Source organism: Medicago sativa, chromosome 3 (assembly GCF_051527215.1).
Source record: "Medicago sativa cultivar Bolivia chromosome 3, Bolivia_mono, whole genome shotgun sequence".
In the NCBI taxonomy this organism is placed as follows: domain Eukaryota; kingdom Viridiplantae; phylum Streptophyta; class Magnoliopsida; order Fabales; family Fabaceae; genus Medicago; species Medicago sativa.
Window position 1 is genome coordinate 24359952 of NC_140751.1, and position 14655 is coordinate 24374606.

At 34.6% G+C, this 14655-nt stretch overlaps 2 protein-coding genes and 2 long non-coding RNA genes across 11 annotated transcripts; 1 reads left to right on the top strand and 3 right to left on the bottom strand.

The window, feature by feature from the left end:
• Positions 1-516: 516 nt before the first annotated feature.
• Positions 517-921, top strand: LOC146936559 (uncharacterized). Its single transcript, XM_085749240.1, has one exon. It carries the CDS (start codon positions 517-519, stop codon positions 919-921), a length of 405 nt encoding a protein of 134 aa, XP_085605366.1.
• An 8607-nt stretch (positions 922-9528) lies between these two features.
• LOC146936560 (uncharacterized) lies at positions 9529-10232 on the bottom strand. The gene is made up of 2 exons (XR_015030657.1): positions 10060-10232; positions 9529-9963 (listed from the first exon to the last, which is right to left on the bottom strand). It is a non-coding gene; the product is annotated as an uncharacterized LOC146936560 (long non-coding RNA).
• Positions 10233-10381: 149 nt separating this feature from the next.
• Positions 10382-12708, bottom strand: LOC146936561 (uncharacterized). Of its 8 annotated transcripts, none has more exons than XR_015030652.1 (6): positions 12590-12708; positions 12379-12491; positions 11825-11941; positions 11648-11744; positions 10552-10712; positions 10382-10431 (listed from the first exon to the last, which is right to left on the bottom strand). It is a non-coding gene; the product is annotated as an uncharacterized LOC146936561 (long non-coding RNA). The 8 variants fall into 8 exon arrangements; XR_015030651.1 differs by having other exon boundaries at positions 10552-10716; XR_015030654.1 differs by having other exon boundaries at positions 11648-11759.
• A 130-nt stretch (positions 12709-12838) lies between these two features.
• LOC146936562 (uncharacterized) lies at positions 12839-13760 on the bottom strand. Its single transcript, XM_085749241.1, has 4 exons — positions 13620-13760; positions 13233-13503; positions 13054-13144; positions 12839-12968 (listed from the first exon to the last, which is right to left on the bottom strand). Exons 1-4 carry the CDS (start codon positions 13758-13760, stop codon positions 12839-12841), a joined length of 633 nt encoding a protein of 210 aa, XP_085605367.1.
• Positions 13761-14655: the final 895 nt, after the last annotated feature.

The window sequence follows — 14655 nt, forward strand, 5'->3', positions numbered from 1 at the left end:
AAAAAAATAAGTTCGTAAGTGTAGCTCAGTTTTTTTTTTTGGGAAAGTGTAGCTTAGTTGGTAGCTATCAGGGACAATGTTTGCATGGGCCGGGGTTCGAACCTCGAATTCCCCATTTCTCCGCACTTTAAAAAAAATGTGTATTTTTGCACTAGGCTAACCAAAAAAAAAGTTAAAAAATGGTCAAGCGACGAATTTTATTCAAATCATATCCTTCAATTTTTTTTTGTCAAATCGTTCTATTTAATTTAATTTGTTTTTTTTTTTTGAAGGAATTTAATTTGTTATCATTTATAGTTTTTAAGTTTTTTTGGTCAAATCGTATCCTTCAATTATTTGAAACCCGTTGCTTACACATCTTCTTAAAAGAATACTCCCACATCTTCTTAAACGAATACTCCCACTGTTTGCCCGTTGTTTTTAGAGTTTATAGGAATACCCATTGTGCAATCAATTATACAAATCCATTCAAATAATTAAACGAAAATCAATCAGGTTTATTCCTCCTTATATACAATGCTGGTTTTTTTTATCTCCGGCTTCTCAGGATACATTGCTAACTCTAATGATACTCTTCTGGCAGAGCTTTCTGCCATTTTCAATGGTTTACACATGGTTAGAACTTTGGGTATTACTGATTTTGTGTGCTATTCAAACTCCCTCCATTCTGTTAGTCTCATCAATGGGTCTCCCTTGAAGTTTCATGTCTATGCCACCTTTATTCAAGATATCAAGGACCTGCTCATCCTCAGCGATACTTCTGTTTTACACACTCTTCGTGAAGGGAATTATTGTGCTGATTTTCTTGCTAAGTTAGGAGCTGCTTCGGGTTCTGTGTTGACTAATTATGTTTCACCTCCGGAAGGGTTGTTACCGCTCATTAGGGATAATGCTTGCGGAACCTATTTCCCCAAGGGTTAGCTAGTTTCGCCTAGGGATGGCAATACGGGCCAGCCCGCTCCGTTTAGGCCCAGCCAACTATTAGCCCGCCAAAAACGGGATGGGGCGGGGGCGGGCCAACTTGAGGGGGTGGGCTCAAACTCACACCCCGCCCCGCCTAAAGGCGGGCTGGCGGGTTGGCCCGTCTATTTTTTAAATATTTTTATGTCGATTGTTATTAACAAATACGTTGCTATTATAAAAACAATAAATTCAATATAAAGACTCTAACATTAAACAAATCTCAAAATAAATTCACCATAGAATGAACAATGTCCTGTAAACTAAAATCAGTTCAATATTAAGTTCACTCAACACAAACAACAACTAAGATAAATGAGAAACAAAGCTTACCTTAAACCCAAGTGAATCAGAGCAAATCAGACTCAGACCGAGAGTGTAAATTAAAAATACGGTCACTAATAGTAAAAAAAAAGGAAGTTTAATAAGCCCGCGGGCCAGCCCGCCCCACCCCGCCATGACCCGCTTTTTTAGCGGGCTTAACAGGGGCGGGCCAACTAGAGAGATGGGCTCAAAATCTCACCCCCAGCCCGCCTAAAATGACGGGTTAAACGGGCTGGTCCAGACCCGTTTTGCCACCCCTAGTTTCGCCCCTTTTTTCTTGTTTTTTTTTCTTTCTGTTTCTGTTCATTTTCCCTTGTAACAAAAAAAAAAAAAAAGGAACACGTTGAGAAGCAGTAGTGACGGGGAGGTTTTGATTTGTTTTGAGTCTCACCTTTTCGTTATTTCGTGCCAACGGTTCTGGTGCCAACAGGTATCATTTAGTTTTTAAATCATTGTATTTAATTTATTTTATAAATATACTAGTTACAAACCCGTGCTTCGCACGGGGGTTAGCTACTTTTTTGACAAAATATTATATCGGATGGATAGATTGCGAAATGACAGATAATTATAAGTCATAACACAATATTTAGAGTACTCCTGCATCACGACTTAGAAAATGAAATGTTCAAGGACTTTTTTTGTAGAGAGAGATACAAAGCAAGTTGCAGTGAAGACAACAATTGAGAAGGCTAAACGTGCATTGGAAAAGTAATGGCTTTCAACAACTCAATAACTCTAAAGTTAATTTAGTAGAATAATTGTGAACTGTGTACTTGATCTGATCCACCACCCATGCACTATGCAGAGTCAATCTAACCTCGTGGGTACCCACTATACGGGTACTCGTGGGTATTCAGGTATCCATGGGTGCCCATGGAGTTTTGAATTTATTTATTTTTTGGTACAAATAAAAACTTTTTTAATTACCAAAAAACATCAACTTTCAAAATTTCATAAATCATACATAATCCATAGGAAATTCATGATTCTTAGATAATCTATATGTTTTATGATATGAATGAAGTGGAAACGGTGAACCTAATAAGATGAATTAAAAAAATTTAAAATAAAAATAGGTTATTATTGAAGATTTTTAGGTGGGCGGTAAAATTTTCTTCAATAAGGTAACAACTTTAAGTAATAAGATATGATATATAAAGATATTTCAGTAATTTACTTAATTTATTATCGGGTATGGGTACCCGCTCCATACCCGTGACGGATTTTACCCACGGGTACCCATGGGCATTTAGAATACTATGGTTTTGAAAATAATTTTGAATTACTCCCTTCAATCACATATCTCTAGCCCTCTCTCTAAAAATCACATATCATGCAGATTACACAGAGGTTTAAGTAGATTCCTTAGCAAAACAATGTCAGACAAAGCCACAGTCATTCCTCCTCCTGTTAAAGGATCACGCATATTGAAGGCATATCCCAATTTGCCGATTTTATAGAAATTTTGTTCTAAGGAAAAAGTGTATAATAGGATTATTGCACATATATGATGAAAATTAGGGAAGATGCAAACTTCATAAATGCAATTTTCATACCGCACAATTCCTAACTATATATTATAAATGAATTGTTGCATTGTAGAGCACTGTAAACCTTTGGTGCAGGAAAAGAGCATAGGAAAAGAGTGTTATAACTATCATGATACTAATTAGGACCAATGAAGGAACCACCAAAATGCAGAGTACTATTACGTTAGGCTTATAAGAGTTTGGCATTGTCATATACTAACCAAAACACTAAATCCTAAATAGGATTTTTGCATACATGAAATATGGTGGTTGTATAGAATAAACCAAATACATTCCCGCTACTTGTACATTAAAAAAATGCAATTTATCCTTTAATTGTACATACATAGTTTGTCCCGTCTAAACAACATAAAATTTAATGCAATGTGAAGCTAAAACAAAAAGAAGAATGTTCTTGTGGAGATTATTTTTATGCAATGTGAAGCTAAAACAAAAAGAAGAATGTTCTTGTGGAGACTATTTGTAGTGTTGGTAAAATGTACTCAAATGTAGACACTATCGTTTTGTATGCTGCCCAAATGTGTGAAGTTGAAATCCTTGTTTGGGAAGATCAAGCAAAGTTTGTTTCATGTATTGTTGGAACACTAGTTAATTCTAGTGAAGAAAATTGGAAAGAAAAACACTATGAAAAAACTAGTGTGTGGGTGTGACTTAAAAATGTCCCACATTGAAGGGTCACCCCAACTAGTAAGTGTTTATATATGGGAAAAGTGACCTCCAAGGGTGTGCCCTTGGGGTACCCAATTTTGTGAACGGGTGAACGCTTAAAAAAAAATTGATATATATTTTCTGTCACTTGAAAATGTTAAATTAATTAATTAATTAATTTAATCATTATCCGTAAGCGCTACGCGTAACAAATAAATTTGTTACGATCCGACCCAATCCAAAAGCATATCCAGAAACTTCCGGATATATCCAATTAAGAAACAAAACGCGTTTGCTTAAGGATTAAGCAGACTTAATCCCCAAGTCACTCGTTTTTTGTTACAAACTCTCCCTATAAAAGGAGAGCTCGTCCCATTTGATTCTTTACACCGAAAATTCACAGTCGATGCTTCCTGTGTTTTTTCCTCTCTTCTCCCTCCGACTTGTTTTTAACAAGTTTCTTCTGCTTCTACTCCTTTCTGTCCCTTCGGTATTAAGAGTGTTCTTAAGACCATAGTCCCTTGGTCTTAAGTTCATAGTCCCTTCGATAATATATGATTCTTCGGAATATTGAGTACTATTAAGATCATATTAAAGAATGATCTTAACAGTATATTTATATTATTTTAATGAGAAATGGTGGTATCACCATATTTGAGTGGTCGTAGTGCCATATTCATGTTTTGGAGAAGTTAGAATGGTGGTAACACCATATTTGAGTGGTCTCAGCACCATAATAGAATGGTAATAATACCATATTAATTTGAACGGTTTCGAATAGAGCGGTTACGTACCGTATCGAGTGGCTTCGATCAAACGATTGAGCCATATTTTGAGGGTGTAATTCTCGAACGATTTTTCTACTGTGCAGTAGTTAATCGAACAGTTGTAGCTGGGCTTGTTTTATCCTGGAGGCGGCGTGGTTGATAGTCTACCTTGCACAACTTTGGGTAGTGCCACGAAACGTCTTAAAGAGAGCGACCTGGTCGTGACTCAACCTAGTAACAACTTCGGTAGATGATAGAATTTGGAAATTCAAATTTAACAGTTTGGAAATCCAAAAACCAACAATTTTATGACGTTTCGATCTGCTATGTCTACCGAAGAAGTTACATATTAAGGTTAAGTTATCCCTAAATACATTAAGGATAAATCAAGCTATAGATTTACATTTTTCGAATGAAACGATGAAGTGATTGTTGTTTCAATCAACAACACTAAAAATTTATTTGATGAAAACAATAATTTGTTACAAAACAAATTATTAGTTACTAGAAATTTATTTGATGAAAACAATAATTTGTTACAAAACAAATTATTAGTTACTAAAAATTTATTTGATGAAAACAATAATTTGTTACAAAACAAATTATTTGTTACAGAACCAAACAAGTTTAGTTTGTTACAAAACATAAAAAAATTGTTTGGAGCGGAAAATAAAATAATGCAAGGCTGTTATTTTGTTATGGTGAATTCTAAAAGTGTTTTGTTTAAACATTGATATCACGTACTGGTTTTCAAATCTTTAACAAGAATTGATAAACATATGCATCGATCGCTTTACATAATCCAAACTTGTAAATATGCAATAAGGAAAATAAATGGAATTGTGAAATTCTATTTATGTTTAAGAAAGAATCTGAATTTCAGATTTCTATTGAATAAGACTGAGTTGACTCAGACTTAAAGAGAGACTTGTGTACCATGCACTCTTGTGGAAAAAGATTGCACTTTGATGGTATGTTAAAAATTAAATTCTCCTTCTATGTTATTAGTTGTGTGATTTTAATATTTGACATATCAAAATTGATCACGAATAAGTGTTTAAATTTTAAAACTTGAGTAACTTGGACTTAATTCCAAAGTTATATAATTAAACAATTTTATTTATTGCAGTCAAGATATATGAATCAAAAGTTCATATAAATTAGAATTTAGAGGATATGAATCTCTAAACATAATGATATGTGTTAGTTTGATGACACATAAAATAGAAATGATAAAATAATATTTTTATCATATTTATTGATGACTGTGAACTTTGGAAAAATAAAATTGATATGCTTGAATGTTCAATTTTTTATAACGAAAATTGAAATTTATAAAGTACCCAAGTCTAAGAACAAAAATTCTATTTAAGAAATTTTTGAAGAAAAGACAATCCAACTTGTCTTATTTTTCGAACTTGGGATTGTCTGGACTATATTAAGATCATGGACCCCAAGAGAGTTGAACTCACTAGTAGAGCCTATGAATGTGTATTCATCGGGTATGAGATAAATAACGAAACATATAGGTTTTATGACCTAAATGTTAAAGTGATCATAGAATTTAAAAGATGTCGAATTCTATGTAAATATTTACCCCTTTAACTAAAGAATAGTGGGGGCACTAGTGGGGGCTCTAATGGGAGCACGACATTAGTGGGGGCAAAATAAATTTCCCTTTAAAAATTAAGAACTAGTGGGGGCACTATATCTAATCACATTCATGTAATTAGAAATAGTTATGAAAACATCATACAAGATGTTATAGAACCTCAAGGAGGTAAGAAAGCTAAAATTGCTAAAGAGTATGAACTTGGTTTATACATTGAAAGAAGATTCATTAAGCCTTAAAGAAGTTATATCCTCATTGGATGCTGAATTATGGCAAAAGCAATAAACGATGAAATGAATTTTCTAGAGTCTAACAAAACATGACACTTGGTTGACTTGTCTCATAGTTGCAAAATCAATCGGTTGTATTTGGATTTTTGAAAAGAAAAAAAAGGGAACTAAAACCTGATGGTACGATGAATACAAGGCTTTCCTTGTAGTCAAAGGTTTTAAACAAAGAGAAATATATAGACTTCTTCGACATTCATTCACCAGTCACGAAAATCATATCCATAAGAGTACTAGTCCCTTTAGCCGCCATTTATAACTCGATAGTACTCCAAATGGATGTGAAAGTTGTCTTTTTATGGTGAACTAGAAGAACAAGTCTATATGGAACAACCTGAAAATTTTTGCAATTCATGGACAAGAAAACAAGGTCTGTAAGTTAGATAATTATTTGAATGGTCTAAAATAAACTCCTGAGGAATGGCATGAAAAATTTGACATTCTAATGTTATCGAATGAGTATAAAGTGAATGAAAGTGACAAATAATATTTGCACGATCATATGTCTCTATGAAGACGACTTGCTCATATTTGATTTAAAGATTCATGTTATGAATTATGTGAAATCATTGTTTATCAACAACATTGATAAGAAAGACCTAAACAAAAAAAATTGAAGTAATTCTTGGTTTCAAGATTACTAGATCAGAAAAGATAACTTTTTTGATAAATCTCACAAGTTGAGAATATCTTAAAGAAATGTAATTATTCACCGTAAACTTGCAATCACATATTATGATCCAAGTGTAAGAACACTTGAGATGGATTTAGAAAAACAGAATATACGAGCATCATTGGCAGCACTTAGGTATGCCACTGAATGTATTAGATCCGACATTGTCGATGTCGTGAAACTCTTGTGCAAGTTTACTAGTAGACGGATGGGAAGCATTGCCATGCTATAGAATGAGTCATGAGGTGTCTTAAGAAGACTATGACTCTAAGATTACTTCACTAGGAGTAACATATTGTACTTAAATGGTACAAGATATAAAATGAACATCTTTCAGATGAATATTTAGCGACTAGTGTTTGCACATTGAGCATCACTAGAGGAGTTGTTTGTTAAAACAAATGATATTGACTCAGTCCACTATGGAATGAATCTGAGATGAGAACACTAGAGAAAACTAGTGAAGAAGCAAGTTGGCTAAGATCCTTGCTAGCTGAAATCCCTTTATGGGAGAAACCGTTACCAGCTGTGTTAATTCATTGTGATAGTACCGCGGCTATTGCAAAGAATAAGAATCGTTATTACAATGGTAAGAGACGACAGATAAGGCGAAAACATAGCACGATTAGAGAGTGTATCTCTAAATGGAGCGGTTGGAGTTGATTTTGTACGTACGAATGAAAACTTAGCTGATCCTTTGACGAAAGGACTTAATAGAGAGAAAGTCCGAGAAACATCCAGTAGGATAGGACTAATGCCTATAGCCCACAAGTGATGGTAACCCGACCTACATGACTGGAGATCCCAAGAAATAGGTTCAATGGGTAAAAACAAGTCATGAAGTGGTAGGACATGCTATGAGAGAAAGAATATAGAAAGCATGATCCTGCAGCGAAAGAAGGATGAGGTAATAGTAACTCTTAATGAGATCTATACTCTATGTTGAGTGGGGTACACAGCTACAGGAGTACCCTTGATAGACTCACCTATACGAATGTGGAACTTAGGCCAGTCCTATGGAATTTCGAGGCAGAATTCCTAGAGCATTCGTTAAAACCGGGATACACGTGCAGGGCCTTAAAACGCACGGGCTTTTAGAATACACCTATGAAAAGGTTTGTGTGTGGATTCTATGTCTGAGATAGAGTTCAATGCTGTAAGCAACTCTTGTTAAATCAGAATATCTTCCACTATGCTAAGGTTCAAGTTGTTGGCGACACCTTTGTATATTAGCAAATCTTATGGAAACGTTTTACGTTATTTCTCGAAACCATTTTGAAGTCAAGTGGGGGATTGTTGGAACACTAGTTAATTCTAGTGAAGAAAATTGGAAAGAAAAACACTATGAAAAAACTAGTGTGTGGGTGTGACTTAAAAATGTCCCACATTGAAGGGTCACCCCAACTAGTAAGTGTTTATATATGGGAAAAGTGACCTCCAAGGGTGTGCCCTTGGGGTACCCAATTTTGTGAACGGGTGAACGCTTAAAAAAAAATTGATATATATTTTCTGTCACTTGAAAATGTTAAATTAATTAATTAATTAATTTAATCATTATCCGTAAGCGCTACGCGTAACAAATAAATTTGTTACGATCCGACCCAATCCAAAAGCATATCCAGAAACTTCCGGATATATCCAATTAAGAAACAAAACGCGTTTGCTTAAGGATTAAGCAGACTTAATCCCCAAGTCACTCGTTTTTTGTTACAAACTCTCCCTATAAAAGGAGAGCTCGTCCCATTTGATTCTTTACACCGAAAATTCACAGTCGATGCTTCCTGTGTTTTTTCCTCTCTTCTCCCTCCGACTTGTTTTTAACAAGTTTCTTCTGCTTCTACTCCTTTCTGTCCCTTCGGTATTAAGAGTGTTCTTAAGACCATAGTCCCTTGGTCTTAAGTTCATAGTCCCTTCGATAATATATGATTCTTCGGAATATTGAGTACTATTAAGATCATATTAAAGAATGATCTTAACAGTATATTTATATTATTTTAATGAGAAATGGTGGTATCACCATATTTGAGTGGTCGTAGTGCCATATTCATGTTTTGGAGAAGTTAGAATGGTGGTAACACCATATTTGAGTGGTCTCAGCACCATAATAGAATGGTAATAATACCATATTAATTTGAACGGTTTCGAATAGAGCGGTTACGTACCGTATCGAGTGGCTTCGATCAAACGATTGAGCCATATTTTGAGGGTGTAATTCTCGAACGATTTTTCTACTGTGCAGTAGTTAATCGAACAGTTGTAGCTGGGCTTGTTTTATCCTGGAGGCGGCGTGGTTGATAGTCTACCTTGCACAACTTTGGGTAGTGCCACGAAACGTCTTAAAGAGAGCGACCTGGTCGTGACTCAACCTAGTAACAACTTCGGTAGATGATAGAATTTGGAAATTCAAATTTAACAGTTTGGAAATCCAAAAACCAACATGTATGAATTAACCTATATAGCATTTTCTTTCTTTCTTTATTTATTTCTTTCTGTGGTATCGTCCATGTTTGTTAGACTACAAATAACAAAGAATTAACCTATATAGTTTTCTTTCTTTCTGTGATACCGTACATGTTTGTTAGATTTGCAAAAAACAAAAAGCAGTTATGTGGATATATTATTGAGCATTGCTTGTTGAATTTAGAACCAAAATAACCAACAATAATTGGAATGTAATAGAATTTCAGTGGCTGCATAGATAAACTGAACACAGTGAAAGGATGTGACTATATGTCAACAATTCTATACCATTCCCTCTACTTGCACATTCAAAAAGTGCAATTTATTTGTTAATTGTACATACACAGTTTGTCCTGTCTAAACCACATAGAAACTATTTCCTACTTTAATGAAATCAATGAGATCTGAATCAGGGTATTGTTTGTTGGTATAGTGCATAATAACCTCTATCTCTATTTACAATCCGAAAGAATGCAATGTGTAGCTAAAATAATATGTGAAAACAATGTGAATAGAATGAGAAGAAGCCAGGTTGAAGCTTGCGAGAAGTTAGGAGCTTATTCCTAATGTGAGGATGGTTGACAGATTTTTCTTAGTCCACTTCATCTCTTGATGGTACTCTCAGGCATGATTTCATAGTATCATACACGGTGAAGCCGATGGCCGCAGATGGAACAACCTGAATTGCAAAAAAAAAAAATTAGTTATACATAACAGTTCTAGCATGTGAATTACTTTAATGTTCTATGATTCTTCTATCCAACTGATACTCAGCCCTAAAAACAGGGTCTTCCAGCCTTGCTTTTGAGCAATCAAAACCATGGATCTCATAGTCCCTTTCAATTCGGCTTCTTCAGATGCCGCAAGGTTTTGAACCTAGTCAGGTTAACTTTGTATCATGTTACTCAATATCCATCTATAATTTCCAGGAGACCAAATAAAGCATGTTACCTGACAGCTTCAAGAGGATGTGAATGTCTGGCCCAATAAACCTGCCACGGATCCACATGTGAGTTTCGCCACGATGCTTTTTTTGTAATCCTCAGGTACATGGCGCTTCATTTCCTCATAGAAGTAGAATTTCAAACCCGCGTATGGGAATATTCCAAAGAGTGTCGGAGCTGTGGCCATGATTAACATAAGAGTTCTACAATAACAACACAGGCTTAATTAACAGTTCCAAGTATCAAGGTGGGAAGCTATGTAACTTAGTCTATGCAATCTATGTTGAGAATATTTAAAAACATTTTAACTCGGAGTAAAGCACCTTCAATAAGGTTGCTGAAAGCCTGGCGCAGAGCAGGTTCTTCTACATCAGCTAGCAAAGGTGATGAGAGCAGACTATGTTCTATTACACGTTTTTGATTCTGAGCAAGAGGTTTGATTGTATCAACCAAGTCTGCCAATACTTTGGAAAAATTGCACAGTCTTCCTGACATCAATAAAAAAGCATAAGAAATGCATAAATTATAAGAAATGCATAAATCATCTGAATGTTTATACTTTAAAGAAAAGAGAAAAACATGTCTAAAACTAAACCTCAAAAGGAAAATACCCTAAAGGTAATATTTTTTTTATATATTTTTGATGCAAAATTGGAATTTATAGGACTTCAGAATTGACAGAATGGAACATATATACACATTGAAGGTGGTATTAGATCATGCCATTATCGAAAGAGATATTTTCACTAATCAACTAATCAAACCTACCTGATTCCATGTCATAGTGGAGTGAGAGCTAAAGGTGGAAGGGGCATCTCTATATCCTGGGCAGTAACACTAAGGGTGTGTTTGGGAGGAGGGTTTAGGAGGGGAAGGGAGGGGAGGGCTCACTTTTAATTTTTAAATTACGAACAATGTAAAATGTCTTTTTAAGATAAATTAAGTGTTTTTGAAGTATTATATGATCATTTATCATGTTGTTAATTCAATTTTTTAAAAATCATTTTATAATGTCTTTAAATTAAAAAAGGAATGTAAGCCCTCCCCTCCCTTCCCCTCCTAAACCCTCTTCCCAAACACACCCTAAGAGTATGTGGCTCACCAGATTTATGCATTTTATTAACAAAGCCATCTAACAGTTGAGAACTATCTAACAGTTGAGATTTCACTGACTAAGAAAATATGTGATTAGAACCATTCATTTTCTTGATTGATTCTTCATTGTAGCGCAGAATATTATCCTGCATATATTGGACAAATTTTTTACATAGGGAATGATTATATTCTTTGTAGCCATAAACAATTCAGCTAATGTGGGACCTCATATTTATGCATAGAGTTAGACACACTGTACTAAGGTAACCAGTCAATATGAAGAGCAGGAAATAAGGCTATGAAATAAGAGATAGTTCTGCTTACCGTCAAATCACAACCTTGGCCGTAAGAGCCACATTTTCCGCCATGAGCCGTCGTATTTTGATTGAAGTATCTTATAGTTTTCAACCGCTCCAGAGAGCTTCATAAAAAGACTCTGTAGTCAAAAATTAGACTTATAAGCAGTAGAAGATCCATATTCAAAACCTCCAATGACATTACCTGCCAACCCTTCAAGCATGCATTGCGCCAAAATACAGGGTTACGAATTGTATACCGCCATTTTCAACACACACAAGAGGCTTTTCCCATATCATATGAAGTCATTCGAGCAAATACCTGCAAGGTGTATTCAATAAATTTCTCTCTGAGACATTGTTCTTGTATTTAATAATGATTTTTTAACCATAAACCTTTCTGTTTCTTATTTTAAGAACAGTTTCTGTTCTCAAAGCCGTTAGAATCAACGATAATGCACCAAATACCATCAATAAGTTGTGCAAGTGAGAGACAAAGATGATTTTTTAATTTAATATTGTAAAAATGATGCCTTCTTTTAAGTTTCAAGTGTACGAAGAGCTTTGTTAATGTCTTCTAGCGTTGTTTCATAAAATGACCAAACAGACCCACACCAAATATCGCACATGAGTTATCTGAAGTAGGAGCATACACCCGCAAACAAACCAACTACTCCCGCACATTGTAACTGGTCTCACACCATATCAAAAAGTCATGACCAAATAGTGTAGTTACATATATCATGTGAAATACAATACCTCAAAGAGCAGCTCATCTGGTAAGCAACAGCGAAAAAGGGAAGAATCAACATGAGGCTTTCTACTTGCACTTCCAAATGGCACAACAGGTATCACATTAACCCCATAAAGATCTTTAACCAAAACACATAAAAACTATAAGTGAATCTGACTAAGCAAAAAATACAGCACAATAGTAAATAACCATGGTAGCTAGCAGCGCTGTACATACCAAGCCATGGCCTCCTTGTAACAAAGTAGTTAACAGTCTTCAACCTCAAAACCGATTCCAACTCAGAAGGGACCGTTAAAAAAAATCTACAAACAATAAAACAACACAAGATGTTAATGAGCAACTTAGAACCGGACCAATTGTTGCAAAGATTTGGCTTACCATTATCTAGAAAATAATAACCAAACAATTAACAAAAACAAAATGGCACACATAAAAAAACAACAAAAATTACAAATGTGCAAAACATTAACCTGCAAGCTTGCATTGAGCGTGAGTTAGTATCAAAACAACAGCCCCTCTATCTTTCCGCTCAGCAAGAAATGACATCAATTGCAGAGAATATCTATCCCATAAAGTTACATCCACCAAATCTCCACTACAATATCAAAGACACTCTCATATCAATACCAAATGCAAAAAAAAAATCTATAATCTAAAATCAAACAATCAGAAACTCATACCTCTCATCCCTCAGGACAATATTAGTGCAAGGTTTTTTCCCATCACCAATCACTGTTGTCTTAACAATCTCATGAATGACACCAATGATTTCTTAAAAAAAAAGTAGAGAATAATCAGTGATCTAATGATCCAAATTTAAAAAAGCAAGAAATTTAAACAACAACAAAGTAAAACATACCATATAAAACATCAGCTTTAAATACTCCTTCTCCAATTTCCTTAAATGACTTAAATCTAAAGTCATGAAAAAGAATATCAGTGAGTTTATCATTCCTTGTGACCTTTGTACCAGCACCAAAAACCAACTTAAAGGGATAATCCACAGGCTTGAACACAACATCATTATCAAACACAAGACAGTTGTGCAAAACATAGGTCTGGTTTTCTTCAATCGACGATTTCAAACGCTGAAAATCTGTCTGTCGAGTTATCGCATGAATTCTGTCACCCTAAATTCACAAAGAAAAAGAAAAGATACATTTCAATTCAAATCAACAAAATCAAACAACAAAAAGAAACAATTAAAAAAATGACCACCCAACAAATATGAGGTAATTTTCCTAACCTTTGCATCACTGATTATAAGTTCGAGATGTTGACGACCATTGCTAGCAGTGACGGTCCATAAGTCATGAACTCTAAAGGCAACTTTACAAACATCTTCATCCTTTCTCAAATCCTTGATAAAGCCAAATCCCCTAGACATCGAAAACTCTGTACAAAAATAGATCAAAATGGATACAACGGCGACAAATATATGGCATGAGTCCTTTAAGCTTTTTAAGGATTCACAAAAGGAAAAATAACTAAACATGAACAAAACCTTGAGCGCAAATAACCTTAACATCCCATTGCCAATAGATATATGTATATAAAACACAGAAAATAGCCCAAGCATCCACTAAGTGTCTCTTTTCCAATCTTGACTTGTCAAATATTACCAAAGTTTAAGCAAATAAAATACATTTTATCATTGATTTATACAAAGTTAACCAAGACTGTACCAACAAATTTCAAAGCATGTAATCCAATGCCATCATCATAGTTAACTTATTTATAGTTAAATTTATGCAGCAAACTTGTTTTCAATACTTTTGAAGCAAAGCTTATCCCAAATTTTGTACCAAACACTACCATCATAATCTCATTCTAAGACAGTCCTTATACACCAATGATTTATCCAAACAACATCTTTCACCCAAATCTCGTATGAACAAACTATATCAGTTCCGGAACCAAAAATTCAAAACAACAAATCACAAAGAAAAGCCTTAAGGTTACTTGGTCTCAAAGTCACCAACCACATCACAATTACTTAAGCTTTTCAACATATTGTTTCACTACTCAAACACAGACCCAAAATCACAAACAGAGAAAATCACACAGAAAAAAGACACAAATATCAACAATTAACTGATATAAACAACACCAACTACCAAAATCAGAAAACCTTATGCTTGATAACCAACAAACCTGCAGAAAAAGTTGAAAATATAGTCAGTTCAAACCCAAAATCACATAAGATCAAAAACAGAACAGAGAAATTAACAAAATTGAACAAAACCAAAACATGCAAAACAATCAAAAGCACAACACAAACC